This window comes from Coregonus lavaretus, assembly GCF_964263955.1.
Source record: "Coregonus lavaretus genome assembly, chromosome: 11".
In the NCBI taxonomy this organism is placed as follows: Eukaryota; Metazoa; Chordata; class Actinopteri; order Salmoniformes; family Salmonidae; genus Coregonus; species Coregonus lavaretus.
This window is the reverse complement of record NC_139998.1, coordinates 11,327,880-11,343,784: the sequence shown is the minus strand read 5'-3', so window position 1 is coordinate 11,343,784 and position 15,905 is coordinate 11,327,880. Positions and strand designations below refer to the sequence as shown.

Here is a 15,905-nt window from a genome sequence, read left to right as displayed (position 1 = left end):
ACAGAGAGAGACAAGTAAAACCTGTTTCATTTAAAGGAAAGGACAGAGAACTGAGAAACCAATGGTTATTCCTCTCTCCCTCTCTCCCACTCTCAGACTGTGTGAAGCTACTGCTGACTTCAGGGGTGTCTGCTGATGTTTCTGATGAAAATGGATTTACGCCTTTACACTTTGCCGCCGCACACGGACACCACAGGTTGGTGTACATTTACATTTTAGTCATTTAGCAGGCACTCTTATCCAGAGCGACTTACAGTTAGTGAGTGCATACCTTTTCATACTGGAGGCTGGTAGGAGGCGGGATAGGAGGACGGGATCATTGTAATGGCTGGAATGGAATAAATGGAACGGTATCAAACATATGGAAACCACATGCTTGACTCCGTTCCATTTATTCCATTTTAGCCATTACAATGAGCCCGTCCTCCTATAACTCCTCCTACCAGCCTCCACTGGAATGTATATTACCAGTGCTACAATAAACCTTTTGAGACAGTGAAACACCATTGTGTGAGTGACTGTCAGCGTGCCGATCGGCTATCCCCACTATTAATACTACTGTGATCAGATATTACAACAATGAACATTAACCAGCTGGCCAGGGCTAACACACACACACACACACACACACACACACACACACACACACACACACACACACACACACACACTTACCTTCAGTGGCCAGCTAAACTTCCTCAGAGCAGTATTGTATGTCTGCTCTTACAACACAGAGAAAGGGTGACCGTTTGACAGCACAGAGATGTTACCATAACTTTTAAGTTTCACAGAGTTTCACTACCTCTATGGGGGGTGGTTTCCCGGACAGAGTTGAATTTAAATCAGGACTAGGATAATTCTACTTAAATTAATCCAGATTTTAAAAAATGATACAAAAATGATTTCTAGGCTAGGGTGTCCCAGAGTAAGGTAAGGAATAACCAGTTCATCTTTGAAGCCTAATTAAATTAACGATGTGCACTTGGTGCTGACCTGAGGACGCTTCAGAAACCAGGGATGGGACACTAATACATAAGCATTGTGTGGAATTGGAGCAAGTCACCTAAACCAAACAATGGACGGAGGTAAAAGAAAACGTTCAAAGAATTTCAGTGACTTTGAAAAAACCCTCTTGAAGCGAATTCTGTCAAACCACCCAATTATCGAGAACAAACGGCATGATTCATCAACAGAAAACAAGAAAAAGAACGCCTCGACTACCATTTGTAATGAATTCAACTCAAATGAAAACGTAAACAAAAGGACGTTACAACAACTTCAGGTAAGATACTGTATTTATTAATGGACCACTTTTACAAATTAGAGTCACTTTGAAATTTAGTTTTCTTGTGTAACACAACACAGTGGGGCTTAAATGTATTTGTGTGACAGAAATGTAACACAAACAATATCATGCATAATTACTAATAACATTTCCATATTGTCTTGTCTTTCTAAGGTCCTGTGGAAAACATAATCTACTTAAAGAAGACAAATGCTGTTGCTTGTAGGGAGAGTATCAAGACTGGTAATACCAGAGACAGATGAGCTGGGGGATTTGTTGACCGGAATCATTGATACCCAGCAACCCCTGGAAGGTATCCCCGATGATGACCATTTAGACAGTTCAGATAGGGGACCGTTCCAATCCTCATTTGGTAGGACACATTCACTCAACATGTGCCTCCCCGGATTGCAGGGAATATGTAATGTTGTCAGTCATCTCTTGCACTCCCATAATAAAAAGTATGTAATGAACTCAACTCTTGAAGAAATAATGTTCTCTAATGCAGTAATATAATACTTTTCTAGAGGCAGATGATAACCATAGCTTGGAGGGGATAAGACAGGATGAAGGTCAGCCCGCAACATCTGCAGCAGGCAGGAGGGAAGATTATGTCACTAACCCGGGCCAGACGACAAAGACAAAGAGGCTGAGCATGCATGAGAAACTGGCCATGGAATTTCATGAGCGCAAACTAATGTATTTAAAATATACTTGCCTTTTTGACCACATCAAGCAGGAACGTGAGAAGGGGAACTATACAGGGATGGTAATGTTAGACTTGCAGAAAGCTTTTGACACTGGACCATGATATTCTCCTGATGAAACTGAAATGCATGGGTCTAAATTATGTAGCAGTGAATTAGTTTAGGTCTTATCTGACCAACAGAACACAAGTGTGCAATGTTGGTGATGCTCTGTCAGAGGCCAAAGAAATATCCTTTGGAGTACCGCAGGGATGGCGAACAAAATGAAATGTTTATATCGTAACTAGATATATATTTTAACATTAAAGTTAAGAAGTGTGAAAAAATTAATGACTAAAATGTAAGAAACTGCTTGTCTCAACCTTGATTCAGTGTCATTTTGATTATGCCTGCTCTGCTTGGTATAGTGGACTATCAAAAAAGCTGAAAAAGAGAATGCAGGTCATGCAAAATAATGTTATCAGGTACAGTGAGGGAAAAAAGTATTTGATCCCCTGCTGATTTTGTACGTTTGCCCACTGACAAAGAAATGATCAGTCTATAATTTTAATGGTAGGTTTATTTGAACAGTGAGAGACAGAATAACAACAACAAAATCCAGAAAAACGCATGTCAAAAATGATAAATTGATTTTCATTTTAATGAGGGAAATAAGTATTTGACCCCTCTGCAAAACATGACGTAGTACTTGGTGGCAAAACCCTTTTTGGCAATCACAGAGGTCAGACATTTCTTGTAGTTGGCCACCAGGTTTGCACACATCTCGGGAGGGATTTTGTCCCACTCCTCTTTGCAGATCTTCTCCAAGTCATTAAGGTTTCGAGGCTGACGTTTGGCAACTCGAACCTTCAGCTCCCTCCACAGATTTTCTATGGGATTAAGGTCTTGAGACTGGCTAGGCCCCTCCAGGACCTTAATGTGCTTCTTCTTGAGCCACTCCTTTGTTGCCTTGGCCGTGTGTTTTGGGTCATTGTCATGCTGGAATACCCATCCACGACCCATTTTCAATGCCCTGGCTGAGGGAAGGAGGTTCTTACCCAAGATTTGATGGTACATGGACCCGTCCATCGTCCCTTTGATGCGGTGAAGTTGTCCTGTCCCCTTAGCAGAAAAACACCCCCAAAGCATAATGTTTCCACCTCCATGTTTGACAGTGGGGATGGTGTTCTTGGGGTCATAGGCAGCATTCCTTCTCCTCCATACACGGCGAGTTGAGTTGATGCCAAAGAGCTTGATTTTAGTTTCATCTGACCACAACACTTTCACCCAGTTCTCCTCTGAATCATTCAGATGTTCATTGGCAAACTTTAGACGGGCCTGTATATGTGCTTTCTTGAGCAGGGGGACCTTGCGGGCACTGCAGGATTTCAGTCCTTCACGGCGTAGTGTGTTACCAATTGTTTTCTTGGTGATCCTCCTGTGTAGTTCTGGGCTGATTCCTCACCGTTCTCATGATCATTGCAACTCCACGAGGTGAGATCTTGCATGGAGCCCCAGGCCGAGGAAGATTGACAGTTATTTTGTGTTTCTTCCATTTGCGAATAATCGCACCAACTTTTTTCACCTTCTCACCAAGCTGCTTGGCGATGGTCTTGTAGCCCATTCCAGCCTTGTGTAGGTCTACAATCTTGTCCCTGACATCCCTGGAGAGCTCTTTGGTCTTGGCCATGGTGGAGAGTTTGGAATTGATTGATTGATTGCTTCTGTGAACAGGTGTCTTTTATAAAGGTAACAAGCTGAGATTAGGAGCACTCCCTTTAAGAGTGTGCTCCTAATCTCAGCTCGTTACCTGTATAAAAGACACCTGGGAGCCAGAAATCTTTCTGATTGAGAGGGGGTCAAATACTTATTTCCCTCATTAAAATGCAAATCAATTTAACATTTTTTGACATGCGTTTTTCTGGATTTTGTTGTTATTCTGTCTCTCACTGTTCAAATAAACCTACCTTTAAAATTATAGACTGATCATGTCTTTGTCAGTGGGCAAACGTACAAAATCAGCAGGGGATCAAATACTTTTTCCCCCCTCACTGTATATGCTGAATGTCCCCCCTAGAACCCACATGTGGGTACAGGAGTTCTGGGAGGTGGACTTGTTGCCTTTGGAGTCCACAGTGGACCAACTTAAACTCAATCATATGTTTGACTTCATAAAGGATCGTGTCCCGGGATATACAGTGGGGAAAAAAAGTATTTAGTCAGACACCAATTGTGCAAGTTCTCCCACTTAAAAAGATGAGAGAGGCCTGTAATTTCCATCATAGGTACACGTCAACTATGACAGACAAAATGAGATTTTTTTTTCCTGAAAATCACATTGTAGGATTTTTTATGAATTTATTTGCAAATTATGGTGGAAAATAAGTATTTGGTCAATAACAAAAGTTTCTCAATACTTTGTTATATACCCTTTGTTGGCAATGACACAGGTCAAATGTTTTCTGTAAGTCTTCACAAGGTTTTCACACACTGTTGCTGGTATTTTGGCCCATTCCTCCATGCAGATCTCCTCTAGAGCAGTGATGTTTTGGGGCTGTCGCTGGGCAACACGGACTTTCAACTCCCTCCAAAGATTGTCTATGGGGTTGAGATCTGGAGACTGGCTAGGCCACTCCAGGACCTTGAAATGCTTCTTACGAAGCCACTCCTTCCTTGCCCGGGCGGTGTGTTTGGGATCATTGTCATGCTGAAAGACCCAGCCACGTTTCATCTTCAATGCCCTTGCTGATGGAAGGAGGTTTTCACTCAAAATCTCACGATACATGGCCCCATTCATTCTTTCCTTTACACGGATCAGTCGTCCTGGTCCCTTTGCAGAAAAACAGCCCCAAAGCATGATGTTTCCACCCCCATGCTTCACAGTAGGTATGGTGTTCTTTGGATGCAACTCAGCATTCTTTGTCCTCCAAACACGACGAGTTGAGTTTTTACCAAAAAGTTATATTTTTGTTTCATCTGACCATATGACATTCTCCCAATCCTCTTCTGGATCATCCAAATGCACTCTAGCAAACTTCAGACGGGCCTGGACATGTACTGGCTTAAGCAGGGGGACACGTCTGGCACTGCAGGATTTGAGTCCCTGGCGGCGTAGTGTGTTACTGATGGTAGGCTTTGTTACTTTGGTCCCAGCTCTCTGCAGGTCATTCACTAGGTCCCCCCGTGTGGATATGGGATTTTTGCTCACCGTTCTTGTGATCATTTTGACCACACGGGGTGAGATCTTGCGTGGAGCCCCAGATCGAGGGAGATTATCAGTGGTCTTGTATGTCTTCCATTTCCTAATAATTGCTCCCACAGTTGATTTCTTCAAACCAAGCTGCTTACCTATTGCAGATTCAGTCTTCCCAGCCTGGTGCAGGTCTACAATTTTGTTTCTGGTGTCCTTTGACAGCTCTTTGGTCTTGGCCATAGTGGAGTTTGGAGTGTGACTGTTTGATGTTGTGGACAGGTGTCTTTTATACTGATAACAAGTTCAAACAGGTGCCATTAATACAGGTAACGAGTGGAAAATGTAGAAATGGCTTTAAAAAGCTTTTCATTTGGACAAGGTTGTCTAACTAAGAGAACCAATTCCGCTGCCCCGCTGCCCCCTACTGCTGGTCAGGTGTATTTATGTGAATGATAGGTATGATGTGCAATGAATAGATCGTTTTTTAAGGTTGAAATGTGAAATGTATATGGTTGATTTTTAAGGTTAGGGAAAAGTGCAATGAAAAGTGGCACTTTCTAGGATGTCAATATAAATGAATGTATTTATGGTTGTTAGAAATGTTGTCTTCTTTTTATTAATTATATGTGTTATCGTTTTTTTTACCATAGAGGACCACTTTGGAAACAAGTGTTTTAATTAATACTTTTAAGTGATATCCTCTGGGTCCACATTGTTCCTTTTGGTTGTGTATGTCTGTTACCCAAATCAATTCAATTTAAAAGAGGAGCATGATATGACAATGCAAATCCTTCATGTTGAGTTGGTTATGAAGGAGGAGGAGAGAAACAGGAAGCAGCAGCAGTACCAATGTTCTTCTCGAACCAGCACCAGTTCAGGGTCCCGATATTTCCATTTGTGAATATCCATGGGTATTTTCTGCTTCAATCACTTGAGCTATCTGTTGTGAGAAGTGCTGCATAGCAAAAGCCCCTCTGCAGGCTTGTCCATTTCTGTCATTGTCTGCCTCAACCATGGGAACATCTGGGTCATCCTCACCTTCAATGCGAGGATCTGGGCAGCCATGCTGTTTGAGGTTATTGACATCCATCTATAAAGCCAATGACTCCAGGGAAGTTTGCATATTCAAATAACTACTTTGTAGTTGGCTTGGGCAGCAGCATCAGGGAACTTGATGTAATTGTCTTTCACTTCACATATATCATTGCAGACTTTGTGGACTATTCTGCATACAGTCGGTTCACTTATACCACACAAATCTCCTGTTTCACAATGGAAGGTTCCAGATGCCAAAAACCTCAAGGTGATCAGTACTTGTAGGGAAGGATGGATGGGCCTTCCCCTGAGAGTCAGATGAAAGCTTTGACTCAAGCAAACAAATGTCAGCTGCATTTGCTTTGTACATACGGAAACGGTCACAGAAATTGATTTAATCAATATCATTCAGTGGGTTGCTCCTGTCTATAACCACCCTTCTGTCTGCCCTTGGTGGTGCTCTTTGGTTGTAATCCATTTTCCTCCATTGCCACGGTCAACCTTGGGGTCAACATCCATTAATCTGAAGTTAAACATGCCTCTGGCCAGGTTTAATTTAAGCCTTCACTTAGATCTAGATTAACTCAAATCGTCCTTCTGTAAATCAGATTTTTTAAATCTAGACTAGGGAAAGTCTGTGACTATTTAAAACGATGTCTGAGAAGTGCCATTTCAGTTAGTCCAGTTTAAAAATGCAATTTAGTCTAGGATTAGGCTTAATCTGTGTCCACGAAACCGCCCTTATGTGTGTAACCTGACCTCTTCTCGTGTGTATGTCCCATGTCCAGGTGTGTGGAGGCCCTGGTGTCTGGTGGGGCTGATGTGGATCACAGGGCTGTGGGTGGACAGACCCCTCTGTTCGTGGCCAGCGGTGCTGGCAGGCTGGACTGTACCAGAGCCCTGCTCAACGCCGGGGCAGACCGCTCACGATCCACCACCGTAAGTCTCCAACTGCCCCCTTTGTCCCATAATGTCCCCAACTGGTCCCAGATGTCCTCAACCGTGCCCTATTGTCCTCTGCTGTCCTACAGTTCCCCTAGTTTCAGATGGTCCTCAACTGTCCCTTATTGTCAAACTCAGGACTGAGATCATTATACATTTTTGCGCAGTGAATCAAGTTCACAGAAAGCTATTGGGTTTTAATGTCTGATAGGCGAGTCGTGGCATGCAGTCAGTCCCTAGAATATATACGCTTCAAAACCCCAAGGGAATTCACTTTTTACATTTGCATCACAACACAAGGAGCTTCACAACATGGCATAGGACCAGAAAGCAAGTGATCAGAACCTTTTTAGTTTTTTTTTATCAAGTCTGTGGTCATGGTTCAAAGCATTTCACTTATAGGTTTCCTGTATCTCTATAGCAACCATATGGGATATGACTAATTACTCCCGATATTGTTGTTGCCAATTATTCACAAATGTGTTTTGCTTAGTTCTGTATTTAGACAGCTATGTCTAAATGTCTTGGTGACTCCACTCTGTGAATAGCCACCACGCTGGCCCTAGGGCAACTGCATACATATGCAGCTCCACTGGGCTATTTTTGTCAACATCACATTTACAGAAATCATATTAACCAATATTTCACGGAACGCATTGCCAATTTTGTGTGTATTTTGAATTGGAACAGCTTGGAGTATGCAGGTGGCTTATGTCTTTGTGTGTGCGTGTGCGTGTGCGTGTGCGTGTGCGTGTGTGTGTGTGTGTGTGTGTGTGATCGTGATCCACAGGACAGCTGCACAGCTCTCCACGCAGCGGTTAGCTCGGGACACGTGGACACTCTGCGGCTTCTCCTCTGCCACCCTCCCCCTGATCACACACACCATGACCCTAACCCTGACCACAACCATAGCCCTGGTCCTGCCATGGTCCCGATCCTATCCAGCACCTTGCTGAACCAGGCAAACTGTGAGGGCTGGACCGCTGCACACATCGCTGCTGCCAGGGGCTTCAAGGTACTTGGACATGACTGCTGTACTGTAAGCCCGCAGCAATGTAGACATACTGTATGTATGCACGTAGACACACTGACCATCTGTTTCAATTTGCTAATTGGAGCCAAACTAAAATGCACATGCTTGCACATAAACACACACAAACACATATAGTACCTGTGCAGAATGGCCATTTTGAGCCTGTAATCGAACCCACAATTGCCGATGCTCCAGATACTCAACTAGTCTCAAGAAGGCCAGTTTTATTGCTTCTTTAATCAGCACAACAGTTTTCAGCTGTGCTAACATAATTGCAAAAAGGTTTTCTAATGATCAATTAGCCTTTTAAAATGATAAACCATTGGAACACAGGACTGATGGTTGCTGATAATGGGCCTCTGTACGCCTATGTAGATATTCCATTAAAAATCAGCCATTTCCAGCTACAATAGCCATTTACAACATTAACAATGTCTACACTGTATTTCTGATCAAGTTGATATTATTTTAATGGACAAAAAAATTGCTTTTCTTTCGACAAGGACATTTCTAAGTGAACCCAAACTTTTGAACGGTAGTGTGTACCGTATTTTCCGCACTATAAGGCGCACCGGATTATAAGGCGCACCTTCAATGAATGGCCTATTTTAGAACTGTTTTCATATATAGGGCGCACCGGATTATAAGGCGCATAGAATAGAAGATACTGCAGTCAAACGTTTGACTGGGGTTGCGTTATGCATCCACTAGATGGAGCTGTGCTAAAGGGAATGTCAACAAAACAGTCAGATAAAGTCAAACTTTATTAAGCGTTCTGACAACTCCGTTCACTCCCATGGTAACGTTGTTCAAACGTTAATGTGCATATTAACAATATCTCCCAGCCTTGCTCACTCTTCTCCCAAACGTGGAGGGGAACTTTTCCCTGATTCAGTAAACACGTAGTAAATGAAACAGTCTGATACCACTAAATCAAACATTAGTGCATAACTCAACATTGTTCAGTTACGTATAACACGTAAAGCTCACTTTTTCAGTTCATTCCCCGTCCATGTTGAATTCTCTCGCTGCTGCTCTATTCCCATATTCTACTGCGTGACCGACAGCTTTGAGCTTGAACTCTGCGTCGTAAGTGTGTCTCTTGAAAGGTGCCATTTTGGGGTCTTTATACACACAAGTGGTGTGGGACTGTGAGTAAGCACAGTACCGGTGTTTACTGACTACGGTAGCCGTAATGCTGCAAGCGGTGCGGCTTTGTAGTTTACCAGTCGTACTGAAACATTTCATTATTAAATTGTTTTTATTGGTTTTTCATACTGAAACATTTTGACAGAGCGCCTTGAGTGCCGTGTACAACCAGTATGGATCAACCAATTAACCAATTGATCCATATATAAGGCGCTCCGGATTATAAGGCGCACTGTCGTTTTTTGAGAAAATTAAAGGCTTTTAAGTGCGCCTTATAGTGCAGAAAATACGGTATATATATACAGTGAGGGGAAAAAAAGTATTTGATCCCCTGCTGATTTTGTACGTTTGCCCACTGACAAAGAAATGATCAGTCTATAATTTTAATGGTAGGTTTATTTGAACAGTGAGAGACAGAATAACAACAAAATAATCCAGAAAAACGCATGTCAAAAATGTTATAAATTGATTTGCATTTTAATGAGGGAAATAAGTATTTGACCCCTCTGCAAAACATGACTTAGTACTTGGTGGCAAAACCCATGTTGGCAATCACAGAGGTCAGACGTTTCTTGTAGTTGGCCAACAGGTTTGCACACATCTCAGGAGCGATTTTGTTCCACTCCTCTTTGCAGATCTTCTCCAAGTCATTAAGGTTTCGAGGCTGACGTTTGACAACTCGAACCTTCAGCTCCCTCCACAGATTTTCTATGGGATTAAGGTCTGGAGACTGGCTAGGCCACTCCAGGACCTTAATGTGCTTCTTCTTGAGCCACTCCTTTGTTGCCTTGGCCGTGTGTTTTGGGTCATTGTCATGCTGGAATACCCATCCACGACCCATTTTCAATGCCCTGGCTGAGGGAAGGAGGTTCTCACCCAAGATTTGACAGTACATGGCCCCGTCCATCGTCCCTTTGATGCAGTGAAGTTGTCCTATCCCCTTAGCAGAAAAACACCCCCAAAGCATAATGTTTCCACCTCCATGTTTGACAGTGGGGGTGGTGTTCTTGGGGTCATAGGCAGCATTCCTCCTCCTCCAAACACGGCGAGCTGAGTTGATGCCAAAGAGCTCGATTTTGGTCTCATCTGACCACAACACTTTCACACAGTTCTCCTCTGAATCATTCAGATGTTCATTGGCAAACTTCAGACGGGCCTGTATATGTGCTTTCTTGAGCAGGGGGACCTTGCGGGCGCTGCAAGATTTCAGTCCTTCACGGCGTAGTGTGTTACCAATTGTTTGCCTTGAGATCATTGACAAGATCCTCCCGTGTAGTTCAGGGCTGATTCCTCACCGTTCTCATGATCATTGCAACTCCACGAGGTGAGATTTGCATGGAGCCTCAGGCCGAGGAAGATTGACAGTTATTTTGTGTTTCTTCCATTTGCGAATTATCGCACCAACTGTTGTCACCTTCTCACCAAGCTGCTTGGCGATGGTCTTGTAGCCCATTCCAGGCTTGTGTAGGTCTACAATCTTGTCCCTGACATCCTTGGAGAGCTCTTTGGTCTTGGCCATGGTGGAGAGTTTGGAATCTGATTGATTGATTGCTTCTGTGGACAGGTGTCTTTTATACAGGTAACAAGCTGAGATTAGGAGCACTCCCTTTAAGAGTGTGCTCCTAATCTCAGCTCGTTACCTGTATAAAAGACACCTGGGAGCCAGAAATCTTTCTGATTGAGAGGGGGTCAAATACTTATTTCCCTCATTAAAATGCAAATAAATTTATAACATTTTTGACATGTGTTTTTCTGGATTTTTTTGTTGTTATTCTGTCTCTCATTGTTCAAATAAACCTACAATTAAAATGATAGACTGATCATTTCTTTGTCAGTGGGCAAACATACAAAATCAGCAGGGGATCAAATACCTTTTTCCCTCACTGTATATATTATATTTTTTTAACGACCCATGGTAACATTTTTCAACCATATATGGCCTATTTGTGTGTTTTTAATTACGTTGATAGAATAATAATGTTAGAAAATAACTCATTTGTAAATACACTTGAACATAAATTAATACATTTGCTTGAAATTACCCTCTATCCAACCAGCATCTTTTTAAAGGTACCGCCCCCTCACAATCCCCCCTAAGCTTCTGTAGTTTTCACCATGGATTTCATGGTTGTTTTTGTCAAATCCTCTTGCATATTCAACATTAGGTGGAGACTATGTTTAAGAAAATGATACCCCCCTGTTTTATGATCTAAACAGGCTTCTCTAGAATTGACCAATGCACAAATCGTTTACATATGCTCAAGATCAAAACCCCTATTTATGAGATTTGGCCGTTCCTTTTCGGGACTGACATGTTTGAGTGGTCATAACAGATATTTGTGCGAATGTAAAATCAATGGGAAAATGAGCTTTGTACAAGCAAGAATTGGAATATGCATTGGTTTTCTTATTAAATATGAATCGATCCAGCATCACTTGTGACAAGTGAATTTACACCCCACAAAAACAGGGAGATAAATGCTAGGAAGAGTGGAGTCCTGAGGTGGGCGGGGCATGCACGTTGCTACACACAGACACGTACAGTGCCTTCGGAATGTATTCAAACCCCTTGACTTTTTCCACATTTTGTTACGTTACAGCCTTATTCTAAAATTGATGAAATCAATTTTTTTCGCATCAATCTACACACAACACCCCATAATGACAAAGCAAAAACAGGTTTTTAGAAATATTTGCAAATGTATTAAAAATAAAAAACTGAAATATCACATTTACATAAGTATTCAGACCCTTTACTCAGTACTTTGTGGATGCACCTTTGGCAGCAATTACAGCATCAAGTCTTCTTGGGTATGACGCTACAAGCTTGGCACACCTGTATTTGGGGAGTTTCTCCCATTTGTTCTCTGCAGATCCTCTCATGCTCTGTCAGGTTGGATGGGGAGTGTTGCTGCACAGCTATTTTCAGGTCTCTCCAGAGATGTTAGATCGGATTCAAGTCCGGGCTCTGACTGGGCCACTCACTGACATTCAGAGACTTGTCCCGAAGCCACTCCTGCGTTGTCTTGGCTGTGTGCTTAGGGTCGTTGTCCTGTTAGGTCACATGTGTCAAACTCATTCCACGGAGGGCCGAGTGGCTGCGGGTTTTCACTCCTCCCTTGTCCTTGATTGATGAATTAAGGTCACTAATTAGTAAGGAACTCCCCACACCTGGTTGTCTAGGGCTTAATTGAAAGGAAAAACCAAAAACCTGCAGACACTAGGCCCTCCATGGAATGAGTTTGACACCCCTGTGTTAGGTGAACCTTCGCCCCAGTCTGAGGTCCTGAGCGCTCTGTTCATCTTTGCCTCGATCCTGACTAGTCTCCCAGTCCCTGCCGCCTGAAAAACATCCCCACAGATGCTGCCACCACCATGATTTACCGTAGGGATGGTGCCAGGTTTCCTCCAGATATGATACTTGGCATTCAGGCCAAAGAGTTCAATCTTGGTTTCATCAGACCAGAGAATCTTGTTTCTCATGGTCTGAGAGTCTTTAGGTGCCTTTTTGCAAACTCCAAGCGGGCTGTCATGTGCCTTTTACTGAGGAATGGCTTCCGTCTGGCCACTCTACAATAAAGGCCTGAGTGCTGTAGGGATGGTTGTCCTTCTAGAAGGTTCTCCCATCTCCACAGAGGAACTCTAGAACTCTGTCAGAGTGACCTTTGGGTTCTTGGTCACCTCCCTGGCCAAGGCCCTTCTCCGCCGATTGCTCAGTTTGGCTGGGCGGCCAGCTCTAGGAAGAGTCTTGGTGGTTCCAAACTTCTTCCATTTAAGAATGATGGAGGCCACTGTGTTCTTGGGGATCTTCAATGCTGCAGAAATGTTTTGGTACCCTTCCCCAGACCTGTGCCTCGACACAATCCTGTCTCGGAGCTCTACGCACAATTTCTTCGACCTCATGGCTTGGTTTTTGCTCTGACATGCACTGTCAACTGTGGGACCTTTATAGATTGGTGTGTGCCTTTCCAAATCATGTCCAATCAACTGAATTTACCAAAGGTGGACTCCAATCAAGTTGTAGAAACATCTCAAGGATAATCAATGGAAACAGGATGCACCTGAGCTCAATTTCAAGTCTCATAGCAAAAGGTCTGAATACTTATGTAAATATGGTATATCTGTTTTTAATTTTTTTATAAATCAGCAAACATTTCTAAAAAACTGTTTTCACTTTGTCATTATGGGGTATTGTTTGTAGATTGCTAAGGATTTCTATTTATTTAATCCATTTTAGAATAACGTAACAATGTGGAAAAAGTCAAGGGGTCTGAATACTTTCCGAAGGCACTGTACACACACATTCTGTACACAACCTCTCAGACCCTTTGGTGTGTGTGTGTGTGTGTGTGTGTGTGTGTGTGTGTTGTCAGGACTGCCTGGAGGTGTTGTGTAACCACAGTGACCAGGACATAGAGAGGAGGGACAAGTGGAACCGCACCATCCATGACGTGGCCACCGACGACTGCAAAGACCTACTAGAGAACCTATGTGAGTACCAGTACCAGGGTGTGTGCATGCTTGTGTGCTTGTTTTATTTTGTTCCAGCCCAGCACTTGATGGAACTGTAGCTCTCCATCGCTCTTTTCAGTCATATGGAAATATGTAATTGGCTTCCATTCAAACATTACAATAATACTACACCGAACAAAAAAATCTACTCAACATGCAACAATTTCAAAGATTTTACTGAGTTACAGTTCATACAAGGAAATCAGTCAATTGAAATAAATTCATTATTTCAATCTATGGATTTCACATGACTGGGAATACAGATATTCATCTGTTGGTCACAGATACCTTAAAAAGGTAGGGGCGTGGATCAGAAAACCAGTCAGTATCTGGTGTGACCACCATTTGCCTCATGCAGTGCGGCACATCTCCTTCGCATACAGTTGATCAGGTTGTTGATTGTGGCCTGTGGAATTTTCAATGGCTGTGCGATGTTGCTGGATATTGGCGGGAACTGTAACACGCTGTCGTACACGTCGATTCAAAACATCCCAAACATGCTCAGTGGGTGACATGTCTGAGTATGCAGGCCATGGAAGAACTGGGACATTTTCAGATTCCAGGAATTGTGTACTGATCCTTGCGACATGGGGCCGTGCGTTATCATGCTGAAACATGAGGTGGTGGAGGCGGATGAATGGCACGACAATGGGCCTCAGGATCTCGTCACGGTATCTCTGTGCATTTAAATTGCCATTGATAAAATGCAATTGTGTTCATTGTCCATAAATTATGCTTGCCCGTACCATAACCCCAAAGCCACCATGGGGCACTCTATTCACAACGTTGACATCAGCGAACCGCTCGCCCACACGACGCCATATGCCCGGTACAGTTGAAACCAGGATTCATCCGTGAAGAGCACACTTCTTCAGCATGCCGGTGGCCATCGAAGGTGAGCATTTGTCCACTGAAGTTGATTACGACGCCGAACTGCAGTTAGGTGAAGACCCTGGTGAGGACGACGAGCACGCAGATGAGATTCCCTGAGACGGTTTCTGACAGTTTGTGCAGAAATTCTTTGGTTGTGCAAACCCACAGTTTCATCAGCTGTCCGGGTGGCTGGTCTCAGACGATCCTGCAGGTGAAGAAGCCAGATGTGGAGGTTCTGGGCTGGCGTGGTTACACGTGGTCTGTGGTTGTGAGGCCGGTTGGACTTACTGCCAAATTCTCTAAAATGACATTGGAGGCGGCTTATGGAGAGAAATGAACATTCAATTCTCTGGCAACAACTCTGGTGGACATTCCTGCAATCAGCATGCCAATTGCACGCTCCCTCAAAATTTGAGACATCTGTTGTATTGTGTTGTGTGACACAACTGCACATTTTACAGTGGCCTTTTATTGTCCACAGTACAAGGTACACCTGTGTAATGATCATGCTGTTTAATCAACCTTTTGATATGCCACTCCTGTCAGGTGGATGGACTATCTTGGCAAAGGAGAAATGCTCACAAACAGGGATGTATACAAATTTGTGGGTGTGGAGAATTTCTGGGATCTTTTGTTTCAGCTCATGAAACATGGGACCAACACTTTACATGTTGCGTTTTTCTATTTTTGTTCAGTGTAAAACGAATTCTCTCTCTCTGCCTCCCCTCGCTCTGTTTTATTTTCCTTTTATGCCCCACTCTCTCCCTCCCTCTCTCAGACTCCTACAGGGTGTTAGTTTGTGTCCAGTCCAGCGGCTCAGGAGAGCCCATGTGTCCAGTGGAGGTTTTGAAGGATGGTGTGTGTGTAAGCGTGCTGGGGGGTGTGTGTATTCACCGGGCTACACGCTGGGCCGAGCTGAACCACGCCCTGGGCCAAGCCTTGACCTCTCACCTCCAGCTGCTCTGTGGCAACACCAACACACACACACACACACACCAACACACAAACCAGCCCACCAGAGATGACACACTCCAACACACACACCTGGGACTGACCCCTGCTAGCATGGCCTCCGTCCTCATAGGTAAGGAGCTGTAATGATTGTTGTTCAATTGATTCACTAGTTATTTTATTATAAATACCAATATGACTTTAACTCCTTGACATTGCCTTTGCTAGTGGTATGTTTACCAAAGT

General features: G+C 43.4%; 1 protein-coding gene across 2 annotated transcripts in view; it reads left to right on the top strand.

Moving 5' to 3' along the window:
* cttnbp2 (cortactin binding protein 2) overlaps positions 1 to 15,905 on the top strand; it is an 86,906-nt gene that overhangs the window by 60,246 nt on the left and 10,755 nt on the right. For both annotated transcript variants that reach the window (XM_084172266.1, XM_084172267.1), the window contains exons 6-10: positions 97 to 196; positions 6,988 to 7,138; positions 7,932 to 8,156; positions 13,697 to 13,814; positions 15,487 to 15,792. In XM_084172266.1, coding sequence (XP_084028392.1) covers positions 97 to 196; positions 6,988 to 7,138; positions 7,932 to 8,156; positions 13,697 to 13,814; positions 15,487 to 15,792 — 900 coding nt within the window. The remainder of the gene's footprint in view (positions 1 to 96; positions 197 to 6,987; positions 7,139 to 7,931; positions 8,157 to 13,696; positions 13,815 to 15,486; positions 15,793 to 15,905) is intronic.